We start from the raw sequence: 16,482 nt of genomic DNA, 5'->3' as shown, positions 1-16,482 counted from the left end.
GTTTCATTAAGATGGGGTCATGAATGTGGCCTCTAGAGTGTTAACAAGCTTTTCCTTTGATTTGAACGGTTGACCTAGTTTTTGACCCCACATGATCCCAGATTCTAACATGACCTAGGGATAAGCAAGACAAACATTCTGATTAATTCCCATGAGTTTCAAACATAAAATGTGGACTCTAGAGTGTTAGAAGGATTTTTCTTTGATCTTGCCTACTGACCTAGTTTTAACCCCACATGACCCAGTTTCTAACATTCTGACCAAGTTTCATTAAGACTGGGTCACAACTGTGGCCTCTAGAGTGTTAACAAGTCAAATTTTCACGCACGACGGACGACGCCGGACGCCGGATAATGACCGGTCACAATAGTGATGAAGCCCAAGGTGAGCTAAAAAAACGAGAGGGCAATGTTGGCTCTATGTCGCTCATCTGATACAAATGTGTATATGTTTTCTTGGTAGATGCCCTCTACGCTATGCCACATGCCAAATAGATTTGGACCAAGGTTTTAGACAATAACATTGTTAAAGAGTTAGCCAAATATCTATGCTGCAGGGCTCTTGGTTTTAGACAAGGTTTTAAAAAGTTTTCTTAACAAGGTTTTAAAAAGTTTTCTTGTAAATCTATGTTAAAAAATTGAACATAAGGGCGTGGTCAATGTACCCCAACAGGGGCATTATTTCAACAACTGGCAAATAACATCTACATAATGCTACAAGCCAAATATCTAAGTTCTGGTCCTTGCGGCTGTGGAGACGAAGATTTTTTAAAGTTTTCCTTAAGGTATGACCCATGTAATAGTGTACCTCATTTTGAAGAGCATTCACTTCTTACAATAAACCTACATTGACGTACATTTTTCAGGGGGCATAAATTCAAGCCCCACTGGGACCAATTTTTTTCCCTTATATTCCTTTTTTTCTCGTAAGCGTTTACTTTTTTCAAGACTTATTATTGATTTATTGTACAAAAGTGAAAAATTTTCATTTGATATGTGATTTCTTGCTGTTCAAAGTGAATTTACCTCTGAAACAAAAGGGGGCAGAGTTAGACATCTTTAAAAATACTGAGTAACATGCGGTAAAAGTTCTCGATTTTGCCTTTACTCTTTATATTACATATTGTGGAAGAAATGTAGGTAGGTTTTACTTCTGCTCCAAGATTATTTATGAATGAAGTGAGCAAAATTTGAAACAGTACTAGTCCCACAGGACTCGACCTTAATTTTTCAATGTTGTAGTTAGAATTCTGTCTCATTAAATTCTTTTACTTGAGGCACCCTAGATAAAAATGATATTCTCAGTTTTATTTTGTGTTTTTTAATTGTTTACTAATAGATTGAAGCTTCTTTTATCAATATTAATGGTATAATGAATTCTCTGCAAACGTTTTCGACAGTGGCCATCACTTTGTCTCTATTTGAGCTTCAGGAAATATCATGAGTGAGTGAGTAAGTTGGGGTTTACGGCGAATCGACACAATATGATCATATATCGCCGAGAAGTAATATTGAAAACGCCAATTGTAAAGCATATCTAAAAACATTAATGTAAAAATGTAAAGCATATCTAAAATCATGTATGTAAAATATGTATACGTATATGTTAAAATATCAGCTGCAAACATAATAATATTGCAAAAGATGTGAATAGAAATATGAAATCTTCAGATTTTTAGCAATGCTCAGGTGAGTTTTTGTGATCGCTCGATGTCCGGCGTCCGTCGTCTGTCTGTCTCTCGTCTGTCATTATTTAGCTTGTGTATGCGATAGAGGCTGTATTTTTCAATTGAATTTCATGAAATTTTGTCAGAATGATTGCCTTGATGAAATCTAGGCCAAGTTTGAATATGGGTCATCTGGGTTAAAAAAATAGGTCACTAGGTCAAATCAAAGAAAAACCTTGTGTATGCATTAGAGGCTGTATTTTTCAATTTATCTTCATGAATTTTGGTCAGAAAAATAACCTTAATGAAATCTAGGTCGAATTTGAAAATGGGTCATCTGGGGTCAAAAATTAGGTCACTAGGTGAAATCAAAGAAAAACCTATTGTATGCGATAGAGGCTGTATTTTTCAATTAGTCTTCATGAATTTTGTTCAGAATGATTACCTTGGTGAAATCTAGGTCGTGTTCGAAAATGGGTCATCTGGGGGTCAAAAACTAGGTCACTAGGTCAAATCAAAGAAAAACCTTGTGTATGCGATAGAGGCTGTATTTTTCAATTAGTCTTCATGAATTTTCGTCAGAATGATAACTTTCGTGAAATCTAGGCCGAGTTCGAAAATGGGTCATCGGGAATCAAAAACTAGGTGACAAGGTCAAATCAAAGAAAAACTTGTGTATCCGATAGGGGCTGTATTTTCAATTGATCTTCATGAAATTTGGTCAGAATGATTGCCTTGATGAAATCTAGGTTGAGTTTGATTATGGGTCATCTGGGTCAAAAAGTAGGTCACTAGGTCAAATCAAAGAAAAAACTTGTGTATGCGATAGAGGCTGTATTTTTCAATTGATCTTCATGAAATTTGGTCAAAATGATTGCCATGATGAGATCTAGGTCAAGTTTGAATACGAGTAATCTTGGGTCAAAAAGTAGATCAATAGGTCAAATCAAAGGAAAACCTTTTGTATGCGATAGAGGCTGTATTTTTCAATTGATCTTCCTGAAAGTAAGTCAGAATGATTGCCTTGATGAAATCTAGGAAGAATTTGAGTATGGGTCATCTGGGTCAAGAAGTAGGTCACTAGGTTAAATCAAAGAAAAACATCGTGAATGTGATAGAGGCTGTATATTTCTACTGATATCCATGAAATTTTGTAAGAATGATAGCCTTGATAAAATCTAGATAAAGTTTGAATATGGGTCATCGTGGTCCAAAAACTAGGTCACTAGGTCAAATCAAGGCAAAACCTTGTGTATGCAATAGGGGCTGCATTTTACACTGGATTTTGTTTTTCAGTTGATCTTCCTGAAAGTAAGTCAGAATGATTGCCTTGATGAAATCTAGGTAGAATTTGAGTATGGGTCATCTAGGGTCAAGAAGTAGGTCACTAGGTTAAATCAAAGAAAAAACTCGTGTATGAGATAGAGGCTGAATTTTTCAACTGATATTCATGAAATTTTGTCAGAATGATAGCCTTGATGAAAAATAGGTCAAGTTCGAATAAGGGTCATCTGGGTTCAAAAACTAGGTCACTAGGTCAAATCAAGGCAAAACCTTGTGTATGCAATAGGGGCTGCATTTTACTCTAGATTTTCATACAATTTAGTCAAAATAGTTGCCTTGATCAAGTCTATGTCAAGTTCGAATATGGGTTGTCTGGGGTCAAAAACTAGGTCACTAGGTCAAATCAAATAAAAACCTTGTGTATGCGATAGAGGCTGTATTTTTCAATTGATCTTTATGAAATGTGGTCAGAATGATAGCCTTGATGAAATCTAGGTCATGTTCGAATATGGGTAATCTGGGGAAAAAAACTAGGTCAAATCAAAGAAAATAAAAGTGTTTGCTCCAATTTTAATAATAATTGGTCAGAATATTTTTTTCCATGAAATCACTAGGTCAAACATGTTTACACTGTTATGATGTGTTAAGGTGTGTATCTCAGGTGAGCGACCTAGGGCCATCTTGGCCCTCTTGTTGATAAATTCTTATCTGCTTTAAAAACGATAAAATATTTCCGACTGAAACTTATTCAAATAACTCTTTCAAAGACTGAACGTCATAGTATGTACTGCGTTATGAGTGAGTGAGTGAGTTGGGTTTTACGGCGAGTGAGTGAGTGAGTTGGGTTTTACGGCGAATCGACACAAAATGGTCATATATCGCCGAGGGTTTTACGGCGAATCGACACAAAATGGTCATATATCGCCGAGGAGAAGTCATATTGCAAACACCAACTGTAAAGCATAAACATTGATGTAAAAATGTAAAGCATACGTAAAAACATACATGTAAAAATGTAAAGAACACTGAATAATGTAAAACGTATCTAAAAACATCCATGTAAAAATGTAAAGCATATCTAAAAACAGTAATGTAAAAATGTATGTAAGTGCGTGTTAAAATATCAGCTGCAAACATAATAATATTGCAAGATGTAAATAAAAATAAGAAGTGTTAGATCTTTTGATATATTCCTATCTGCTTTAAAAACGATAAAATATTTCCGACTGAAACGTTATCAAATTATGAAGCAACGTCCACACAGTCGACTAAAACATGTTTAATAGTTAGCGGTGTTCGACATGGTACACATTCGGGTTGATCTTCTTTATTCAAAAGATAAGAATGAGTCAAACGGGTATGACCTATTCGGCAACGAGAAAGAACTTCCTTCATGCGAACAGATCTGTTCCCTTGGTGCCATTCCTCTAGAGTATGTTTAATATCTTGAAGTTTATTGAATGAAGCATTGTTCCATGACGATTGCCATTAAGATAAAATAAATTTGTTTATATTTGGCCTAAAATTGGTATGTGGTAATTTCAAATTAGATTGTGATAATGGAAGGGATTTCTTTGCTGCAGTATCAGCATCCCCGTTTCCATGAATACCAATATGACTGGGAGTCCAACAAAATATATATGATAGACTTTTTTAACGAATTATACAAAATTATAAAAAACGGCACGGTAAAAGGTGTTTAAATTTGGCATACAAGTCTCTCACTGGATACATTATATTGCTGTGACATTGTTTTGAACATTTGAAATATTCACCAGCAGGTTGGTCATACCTTAAATAAATCTATGTCCCGGGGTCTTTTAGGTTGCCTTGGGAATCAGACTTTTGTAAAAAACTTGAATTCTTTTAAATATTTTGACAGAAGACCATGTAAGGAACATCCAGGCCAGGTTACAACAACTCCCATCAAACGGTTTTAGAGGAGATCTCGCTGGAAGAAAAGTGGTGAGATGGACGGACGGTGAGTGATTACAATAGCTCACCCTGAGCGCTGCGTTCCAAGTTTAGCTTATAAAAGTGTGCATTAAAATGGAAGAAAAATTTTTCATTATAAAACAACCATTAATATGTTCCACATTATATTATTTACTAGTACTCTCGATATTTTGAATCGTTTAGAAATTATTAAATTTTACACTTTTTTGTGATCTAAACTCCGACTCCTTTGTCTAGATACTGTAGTTCAGGACACGAAACATAACAACTTTACAACGTGTCGATGTGATCAGCGATCAATACTATGACGAAACATTATTCCTATCTTAAACAAGCTACAATGTAAATAAAGTTTCTTTTCAACATGGGAACGAAACATGCGAGATAACTGATCATATCAGAAAGCAAAGATACATGGATGTTTACGACTGCGATACAATCTTGAATGACATAATTCTCATTCACAAAATATATTGAATAATGTTTCAAAGCCTCGTATATGATTTTAAAAAGCAATTGCCTTTCACATGCTTTCTTATGTGCATTGTAGTAAACATCTGAGCGCCTAGTAAAAGTTTAATTTCTGTTAACTTTAACTGCGTTTTCGAATTCAGCATATCGTATCAAGTTAATAACAAAACCCAAGAAAATTAAAAACGTAACATCCACTTCAGGCTATTAATTCCATTCTTGCATCTTTTATGCACATATTTTGATATACATGTATTATCAATTATTAAATTCAGACTAATATATTGGTCTCTTTTGTTATACTTGAAGCGTGAACATTGTCACATGTGCACGAAGAGGTCGTATTGCAATTATTTCATTATTTCATAGTATGCATTTGTAAAATTTAATTTTGTTATATACTGAAGTCGATTAAAACCTCAGACCAACCATTTACTTAAAACGACCGATCTAATCTAAAACAAACAGAGTATGTTATCAAAAATCTTTTATAAAGTTCCTTTAGTTCTCCAGAAGTTGATAGGATACGGAGTGGTCTTTGAGCAGACTGATGTACAAATCTTGAGTGACATCAACACGTTTATGTTTATACTGAATTAAACGTCACCTACACTTACGTTGTTAAAGATAACGCATACATTTATAACTAGAACTCTTAATCAACATATTAAGCATCTAACGTAATCACGACTTTTACGGACATAACGATATTCATTACAAAAGATTAATGCGAAGAAGAGTTACGCATTGAGAAGCAAAAAGAACAATTACCACTAAAGCAAGTACTACTATGAATAATTGTTTTCAATGATTAAGTGAAACGTTTTAAAGTTGTTGTGGGTATTATGCATGAAGCCGTCTGTTTTTAATTATTTAATCGATGAAAATATACACGTCCGACTTTGAATAGCAAAACAAGGATACTTTACCAATGGACTAGCCCTTCAGACCGAAACACTATAGAAGTGCATGTATGGATTTGTAAATTATTAAACAAAAGGCGTCACTGAAAGTGATTCACACACAGATTAAAGGTTTGTTTGGATCTGGGTTGCCTCCCTTCAATATGAAAAGTAAGGTATTAAAAATGCATGATTTAAAAGTATTTTAAGTGATGTCTATTATGCTCAACACTTCTTCTATAGCCTTTTACCATTATATCAAGTTATATTAAATTCTGTTAGTGGAGACACATGTAGCTAAGAATTAAGTGCAAAAAGAGAGACAATTCTAAAACTGTCAGATCAGAAATTTTGTATTTTTTTAAGTACATTTCCTCTCATTACCACCTTCCACTGCATCAAGTGAAGGAAAACACCCCTCAAAGAATGTATGGTTATTTATGACTTGTTTATTTCCTCTCACGAACAGACCGATTCTGCTATTATTTTTCGCATGGTTGCATTTTGTGCTTCCATAGAATCGTTATAAATGTTAAAAATTGAGCAAAATTGGATAAAATTCTTAACGTGTTTAAGATAAAGTTATGGGTTTGTGCTGCATATTTCTTTCTGGCACCATCTATTATTATCAATAGACATCTCTCGTGGAATTTAAAGTGATTTTCTTAAAAATATTAAAACATTATATAAAAAAGGAAGAATGATTATAAACTTACATAAGACCGAGTTATGATTCTTGTGCTGTATGCCTCCTCTCAGTGGTGTCACCTGTCATCATTCTTAAAATAACATTAAAGTCCCATTAAAAATGGTTATATATTGCCTTAAATGCCTAAGTTTCAAACATAAACGGAGGACAATTCTAAGTATAAGAAGGGAGATTATTTAACAATTATTCAAGATAAATTTGTCATTGTTTTGCGCCTTGCATGTTTTATACTTGCCATTTGTTACTATCAATTAGTTACTTTAAATTCCTTTCAGCGGTTTTAAATTCAATATCTTAAACGTTTAAAAGAAAATAAATTCATTTATTCAGTACAGAGCTATGCGTCTTACGCGTAACACTCCTTCTTATTAACTCCCTGAGGCCGATATCGTAACATCTCTGCTGCGGCGAGATAAGAATTACCATCTAACGTGGAAGAACATTTTCTGATCTTGTCACAATCTCACGCGCATGCAGTCAATTGAAATCATGCAGGGAATCATTGGTGAAAATTAAAATAAACTTACAAAATCTTCGAAGTTTGAACAAATATTTTTTATATCCGATTTCGTCCGTAACCTATATCAAAATAGGATAATATTTTCACATCGAAATATTCACAATTTTAACAAACCTACTGCGTTAAAAATATTTGAACATTTCTTGTTCTCTTACTTTTTCACATTTAATTGAGACATTGAATTCAAATAAAAAGAAATTCAATATTTACACAGAATATTTACATAAGCATCCTTGAAAATGTCACCCGATTTTGTGTGAATATCGATGATTAATTTTGATGTATACATGTACACAAACGTTGTGTGAAACGCGCTGAGAGAATTAAGTTGTAATATAAGCATTTTATCTTTGAAAAAGTATTATATTTACATTCATATGTTTGTTAAGTCACGTTGTTTTTGTATTTTATGAAATAATTTTTGTTGTGTTCATGTTTTTTCCGTTTGTATCATATGCGATGTAAGTGTAAACTACGAATATTTCAGCCTTGTAAAACTTAACATTTTCCAACCATTCATTTCTCTGATAATGGAATTTCATCGTCGGAATCATCATCCGACGAAACTGATATGTCAGAAGCTGCATGATAATGAATATTTTCTTCGTTTTAAGAAAGATCTATGGCACCGTCCTGGGGAGTCCTGATATTGCGCGTATAGTCGGATATTGACGCTACAGGGGTAGAAGAAATAACGCCTATAGTCGCAATTCGGCCACAGGGAGTTAAAATCCATCATTTTGAAAACCTATGTTTAATTCTCTCATTAATGCAAAAGTCATATTTCAGGACGGACGGACGAACAGGCAGACGTTCCTATGAACAGACATTTATTGGGTATTTTTCGTAAAACAGTACCCAACAAGCGACTAGCAGTACGGATTGAAAATAGTTTACCGTTACATATTTCCGTCGGTAGCCAACACATGTCCTTTTGTTCGTTCGAACAAACGGACGAGCGGACAGGACAAAGTGCTTCCAATATAGTAATCCGAAACTCGTTTTGAGTGTTTGACTGTTATAAAGATGGAACACATGATATTGATCGGAAAATCTATAAGAAGATCTTTTGAAGCAAAGAACATAATACGGTTCAATTAAGTCTGTTCATAGAGGTTATGCCTCCTAGCACCGGCATTAGCGGAATTCTATTAAGCATTGCATAATAACATGTTCCAGGGACTCTTGAAACTATGAGATACAACAATATATTATATTAATACGGACTATATCGAAATACATATTACAACGTATTGAACTCGACTGTATCATCTATATACGTATAGTCTTATAAACAGTCATTTTGTAACAAACTGTCTAACATATGCTTCCCCGTCTTTGCACGTGTGGTCTATAATTGCTGGCTTTTTTTATCACCGAGTTCATTAAATGTTTCAATTAATACTATAGAGTTCCAGAGTTGCACATGGATCGAGTATGCTATAATTTTCTTAGATGCATTTTATGCTTCCAAATAACCTTTTTAGCTCACCTGAGCACAAAGTGCTCAAGGTGAGCTTTTGTGATCGCCCTGTGTCCGTCCGTCCGTCCGTCGTCAACAATTTGACTGTTAACACTGTAGAGGTCACAATTTTGACCCGATATTAATGGAACTTGATCAGAATGTTACCCTTAATTAAATCTTGGACGAGTTTGATATTGGGTCATCTGGGATCAAAAACTAGGTCACCAGGTCAAATCAGAGGTCACAATTTTGGCCCAATCTTAATGAAACTTGGCCAGAATGTTGCCCTCAATAAAATCTTGAAAATCTTGGATGAGTTTGATATTGGGTTATCTGGGGTCAAAAACTAGGTCACCGGCTCAAATCAAAGGAAAAGCTTGTTAACACGCTAGAGGTCAAAATTTTGACCCTGTCTTAATGAAACTTAGTCAGAATTTTACCCTGAATAAAATCTTGGATAAGTTCGATATTGGGTCATCTTGGGTTAAAAACTAGGTCACCAGGTCAAATAAAAGGAAAAGCTGGTTAACACTCTTGAGGTCACACTTTTGGCTAAGTCTTAAAGAAATTTGGTCAGAATGTTACCCTGAATAAAACCTTGGATGAGTTTGATATTGGGTCATCTGGGGTCAAAATCTAGGTCACCAGGTCAAATCAAAGGGAAAGCTTGTTAACACTGTAGAGGTCACCTGTATGACTATATCTTCATGAAACGTAGTCAGACTGTTAATCATGATGATCTTTATGTCAAGTTCGAATCTGGGTTATGTGGGGTCAAAAACTAGGTCACCAGGTCAAATCAAAGAAAAATTTAACACTTTAGAGGCCACATTTATGACCATATCTTAATGAAATTATCTTGATGATCTTTAGGTCAATAGGTCAGGTGAGCGATGCAGCGCCTTCATGGCCCTCTTGTTATAGATTTCATGACCATTTGATAATGCACTTCTGTTGCTTTAACAAAGATCTATTTCTTTGTAAATCTACAATTTCAACAAAAAAAAGCAAGTGCTTTGATACAAAAATAAAAAAAAATAAATAAACATACAGTATTTCGAATTTGCCTATTGACTGATTTGTAACAAATTGATTTTCACGTGCATTAATGTAAAACTATTAGTGCAGTTGGTACGGATGTTGTCGCATGGTTGAGACTTTAACATTGTAAAAGGTCAGAACTTTAGATGCAAATTCTCGGTCTTTTATAGGTTTATTATATGATCACCTTTTAATGTTCATCATTTAACTTTTTCTCGGCGATATATGACCTTTTTGTGTCGGTTCGCCGTAAAACCCAACTCATTCATTCATTTAATGTTCATAATTTTCCAGTATATGTATTTAATTCATATCGTTCAGTCGAGATACATTTCCCTGTGACTTGGTACATAATATAGATCTCTCTAAGACAGAAATGGACAATTTGGTTTTGATATATACATTACATTTATTGTGTATATGAATGTCTATTATATTCCACTGCAATATTCAAATACAGAATCATAACATTAATATGAAACAGAATTAACAATTTAAAATTAAGAAAAATAGAAAGCTTAGAACTATAGTAATAATATAATAAAATATAGAATAAGACAATAAAGTAGAATTGCAACAAGTAAAAAAAAAATAAATGTCTACGGTCATGTATAACATTGAAATATGTATGCTGACGCACGTTTGTATACTTGACGTACGTTACTTATGTTTGTATTCTTGTACAAAGAATAATCATTTGATAATTCAACTACACTTGCATATTTCCAGCATTTTGTGATAAACCATTTGCTGATTGACAAGTTTTGTCTATACAATAAATGGTACTGTTTTTTTTTTTTTTGATAATCGTCCAGAATTAAGAGGCCGGCAGCTGGAACATAATCATTGCGTTTGATTTCAATGTTCACTTAAAAACATTACAGCTTTCGAAACTAATAGTAAATTCTTGCAACCCCCCCCCCCCCCCCCCCCCCCCCCCCAAAAAAAAAACACTATGGTTACTTAAGTTAAAGTGCGTCAGTAAAATGGCTTAAGGCATCACTTTTCATTTCTTCAACGTTTTCATACTAATTAGCATTAGATATCTGTTAAATTCATTTCATTTGAAAAATTTTCATACATTGGAAATAAGAAGTCCAAAGTAGCAGCTCTTCATTCTTAAAAAATCTTTAAAAACTATTGTTTCGTTGCTCTATATTTGTAAACATTTGTTATAGAGTAAAATCAGCATGTTTACAATAGATAACATTGCCATGCATGCACATTTGTAATTCACTAGTAAATAACGATTGCGTTTTTGCATTTACAGCCGAATCAAAGAAACCATTCATCTAGCGATAAACCGTACTTTTAATTGCTTGTTGCTACAACCGTCAGCAAAGGCAACGATTACACGTAATTTTACATTCAACAAGCGTCAGATAATTCAATATCTAAAGACTCAGCATTTGATTTATTACACAAGAGGGCCATAAAGGCCCTGTATCGTTCACCTGTATCTAACTCGCCCAAGATTTTATTCAGGGTAACATTCTGACAAGTTTCATTAAGACTGGGCCAAAATTGTGACCTCTAGATTGTTAACAAGCTTTTCCTTTGATTTGACCTGGCGGCCTAGTTTTTGATCCCGGATGACCCAATATCTAACTCGTCCAAGATTTTATTAAGGGTAACATTCTGACCAAGTTTCATGAAGATTGGGTAAAAATTGGGACCTATAGAGTGTTAACAAGCTTTTCCTTTGATTTGACTTGGTGACCTAGTTTTTGACCCCAAATGACCCAATATCAAACTCGTTCAATATTTTATTGAGGGTAACATTCTGACCAAGTTTCATTAACATAGGGCCAAAACTGTGACCTCTATAGTGTTAACAGTCAAATTGTTGTCGACGACGGACAGACGGACGACGGACGGACGACGACGGACACAGGGCGATCACAAAAGCTCACCTTGACCAAAAAGTGCTCAGGTGAGCTAAAAAGCGTGAGCAAATTCAAACTCAATATCCAGTAACAAAGCGTTCATTTCACTTTCAACAAACGTCAACATGACTCAGCGTTTGTTTTACATTTAGCAAGCGTCAGCAAACGTAGTATCTACTGTTTCATCGTTCGTTTAACATTCAACATACGTCAGCAAATTCAATATCAAATGACTAAACATTTGTTTACAATTTAACAAGCGTCAGCAAACGTAATATCTACTGGTTCACCGTTAGTTTAACATTCATCAAGCGTCAGCAAATTTAATATCTAATGACAAAACGTTTGTTTTGGCATTTATCAAGCCTCAGCAAACACAACATCTACTGGTTCACCGTTCGTTTTACATTCATCAAGCGTCAGCAAATTCAATATCTAATGACAAAGCGTTTGTTTTGGCATTTAGCAAGCCTCATCAAATGCAACATCTACTGGTTCACCGTTCGTTTTACATTCATCAAGCGTCAGCAAATTCAATATCTAATGACAAAGCGTTTGTTTTGGCATTTAGCAAGCCTCATCAAATGCAACATCTACTTGTTCACTGTTCGTTTTACATTCATCAAGCGTCAGCAAATTCAATATCTAATGACAAAGCGTTTGTTTTGGCATTTAGCAAGCCTCAGCAAACGCAACATCTACTGGTTCACCGTTCGTTTTACATTCATCAAGCGTCAGCAAATTCAATATCTAATGACAAAACGTTTGCTGTTACATTTAGCAAGCCTCAGCAAAACGTAACATCTACTGGTTCACCGTTCGTTTCACATTCACCAAGCGTCAGCAAATTCAATATCTAATGACAAAACGTTTGCTTTTACATTTAGCAAGCCTCAGCAAAACACAACATCTACTGGTTCACCGTTCGTTTTACATTCATTAAGCATCAGCAAATTCAACGTCTAATGACACTTCGTTCGTTTTACGTTCAAGACGTGGATTTTTGGATCTTTGAACATTGTTATGAATAGTTTTGTCATTGCCTGATTGAACGAAGCATTTTTTGCTTTGTATAGAGATTGCCTGTATAGTTTCAAAAGGAATTCGCCATCTGGACCTAATACCTGGATTTCACCTGTGTACCGTATAACAAATATATAACCATTTGCGTCTGTGACCACAGATGCTACTCGATCAACACCATAATCAAAGGTTAAAGAACCATCAAACTCAAAGCATTGTAGTCTGTTAGTTATCTCACAACACTGAATTATTCGAAACTCATCTTGTCCGCTTTGAAGCGGTTGAACAGCTATTCTGTGACCATCTAACAGCCCTCTAGCTTTTATCTGTTGGCATACTTCTCCCTGAATAGTTATAACACTTAGATACCATCCACCGTTTATATCTTGACAAGAAACCAACATTTTGTCTTTCACCGGCTGCACACACTTTGGATGGAACTTTGTCTGCACATACTTGATTTCTTTTATAGTTTTCTTTTTTATTTCAGTCAAAAGAATCTGGTTTGTTCTCATCAGGCAGACTGCCAGACAATTTGCATTTAGAAGCGTTATATGGCCGGGGTCATAATCAAGGGTCTTTGTTGTCAAAATCAGATTGTCATCGTTTAACAGAATGAGTCTAGCATTACTGAAATCCGATAAAACTAGTCTTTCGTCCGGAAGACATGCTATTCCCCCAAACCACGGAACCTTGCTATCCGACGTTGTAACACTAAAGCTAAACCCGTGGTTTAGTTTTAACTCATACTTTTCTGTTTTTTCTTGACGAGCTTTAGTTTGCTCTGTGGCGCTCTTTATGCGTACCCGTTCCTCGATGTTACATTTTCCGCTGTCCAATTCGTCACTTGAACTTGCTAAAGTATCGAACATAGGGCGTTTTTCACTTTTACTGCCGACCTTTCCACCTTCTATTTCACAGACAGTGAGCATTTGATTTTTCAGATAATCTTTAGTTTGTTCATTTTGAACAATTTTACTCAGTTTGACTGTTTTCGCTTTTACATTAAAGTGAACCAACGGCTTGTCATTGGTCTCTAACTGCTTCAAAAACTCAGATTTTACCATAACAATTTCTTGTTTCTTAACATCTTCACAATATTTTTCTGTTTCAGTCTTGATTTCTTCAATTTCTTCAAGAATCGACATCAAACAACGAAAAACATCATCTGTTAGTCCTGATTCAAGGACTGTTTGAAACATTTGTTCATTATATTCAGCTTTTGTAATTTCTTTTTCGAGTTTTTCAATTGTTTTCGCGTATTTATCATCAATGTCCATGTTGATGTCAGAAGCTTTTTGGACAATACTTTTGGTTTGGCGATCAAATTCTTCAAGAAGTTTTCTGCGAATCACTTCTATGTCACTTTTGAGTAAGTCAGTATTCTTCTGAGACGATTCTTTCACTTCTTTCATTTCCTTCACCACCTGCTGAATGCGCGAAATCATATTTCGAAGTTCTATTTTGGCTGTGTCGGTCAATTTACCGTCAATTAATGATTTACCGACACTTTCAATTTCAACAATATTTTTGTTGCAGGTCCTATGTTGTTCCGACTTCAACAAACAAAGGCTGCACAGTAACGTATCATGGCTCCAACAGTAGAATTCAGTTGACTTATTTGAATGTTGTTTACACATTCGGAGGTTTTCCATATCAAGGCTTAGTTTCAACGATTGCTGGTCTTCAGTATTGACCAGTAAATGCCCTCGCGTCATTTTAAATGATTTATGAAAGTCTACACATTCTTTGCATAAATGTTCCTGACACGTGCTACAGTATTTTATAGCTGACGAGGTTATGCCTCGATACTTACAGGGTTCACACGACAATATGCTGCTTACAGACATAATATTGCTTGAGTTCAAGATCAATCAATGTTCCTGAAAAAGACAAATAGACAAGCTGATGATTTCTTACAAGTAAATATCTAAATTAAGATTTTACCTCATATCATTCTTTTTTAAATATAATATTGCGCGGTCTGTCACAATTTGGTAATAAGTATACATGAATTGCTATTTAAGCACAAGAGCAATGAACCATTAAGCAGTTTTCAAGTTTTGTAAAGAAATACGTTTTGATTAATCGGAAAATGTATAACAGTCATGCATACACTACTGTCTTTCTACCGAAACTACATTTTACTACACACCAATGTCGTTTTAATTCATTGTTCGTACTATGAAACATAAAATCTAATACAAACGTTAATAACGATTTTCCTGAGTAAATATAATCTTACCTTGTAATTATGGCTTGTCTCTTTTTCGCTGATAAATTCTCGCCGACAAATTAAAACCTTTAACCTTTTGCGTGGTCATTATCAAATGCACGTAGCTCCCGCTTATCTTAACGTGTTGCCGTTAATAGAATTCAAATAAATTAAAACCTTTAACCTTTTGTCTGGTCATTATCAAATCCATGTAGCTCCCGCTTATCTTAACGTGTTGCCGTTTATAGAATTCAAATAAGTCGTCGTTTACAATTTTAACATGTATCTAATGTGATCGCATAGTCGTTTATCTACCTTTATTACCTTGAAAGAAGCACTTTATTGAAATAAGACACTAACATGTAAAATACCTAGCACGGACTGAGAAATAGCGAATCAATAAAAGGAGGTATATTTTCTGCTTGGTGGAAGATAGGACGAGTCAAGTACATGATCAATATTAGAAAATAATGCACAGAGAAATATCGCTAACAGGTATGCTCTTGGGTGTCTCCCACCTAACTAAAGGCCTGTACCGCTTCTTCCCAGGAAAGACGGCTTCGCGTGTTTTGGTGCTATACACCAGGCACGTTAAAGAACCAGACTGTTAATTTGCAAAGAGCTAGGCTAAGTTAGCGGGTTAGGCCTGTATCTAAAAAGTTCTCTCTGTCTGTTCTAGGGGCTTTATCTCACTCTGTCCCTCTGGTCAGATCGCTCTGTCTGTACTAGTAGAGGATGATTTCGCGCCCTGTGTGACTGCAGTATATGTAAAGCGCCTTTGAACGTGTTTATCATAAAAAGGACGCTATAGCAATCTTGTATAATAATACTAAAATGCTCTGTAGAGCTAGAGCAGATGCAGTGGTCCAGAGATAACTGTTTGACTACGAAACCAAGGGTCATGAGTTCGGACCCCCGCTCCTCCAACTAAACATTACTAACTATAGGATAAGGCTCCTGTGTATAAGTGCTTTACACCTGACATGCTAAAGAACCTGACAGTTTCTTAGCTGTAAGTTCTGGGGAAATAAATGATACTGTGAGGTACATCTAACATCCACTTAAACATTTTTTGTTTGTCTAGGGTTTGACGCCGTTTTTCTACAGTCTTTCAGTTATGTACCGGTGGGTCGTTCACCAAAACCATTGTTTTTAAATCTGTATCAGTACAAAATTGTTCCACGCAAGTTACTACCAACTTCCTCATATGAATCAGAGGCGGAGGACGAATGATTTCGGACACAGTGTAATTCATCAAAGCCTCACGGAGAATATAAGCCCAGCCCGAGGATCGAACTCACGACCCCACGATTTGCTTATCTGCGCTCTCCCCATTGAGCTAAG

General features: G+C 35.2%; 1 protein-coding gene across 1 annotated transcript; it reads right to left on the bottom strand.

Annotated features, from left to right (window-relative positions):
* Positions 1-10,965: 10,965 nt before the first annotated feature.
* LOC123548075 (uncharacterized) lies at positions 10,966-15,463 on the bottom strand. The gene is made up of 2 exons (XM_053551602.1): positions 15,169-15,463; positions 10,966-14,806 (listed from the first exon to the last, which is right to left on the bottom strand). The coding sequence occupies exon 2, from the start codon at positions 14,771-14,773 to the stop codon at positions 12,863-12,865; it is 1,911 nt and encodes a 636-aa protein (XP_053407577.1). The 5' UTR covers positions 14,774-14,806; positions 15,169-15,463; the 3' UTR covers positions 10,966-12,862.
* Positions 15,464-16,482: the final 1,019 nt, after the last annotated feature.

Source organism: Mercenaria mercenaria, chromosome 9, assembly GCF_021730395.1.
Source record: "Mercenaria mercenaria strain notata chromosome 9, MADL_Memer_1, whole genome shotgun sequence".
In the NCBI taxonomy this organism is placed as follows: Eukaryota; Metazoa; Mollusca; class Bivalvia; order Venerida; family Veneridae; genus Mercenaria; species Mercenaria mercenaria.
Note: the sequence above shows the minus strand (reverse complement) of the source record. Positions and strands in the feature narration are given on the sequence as shown.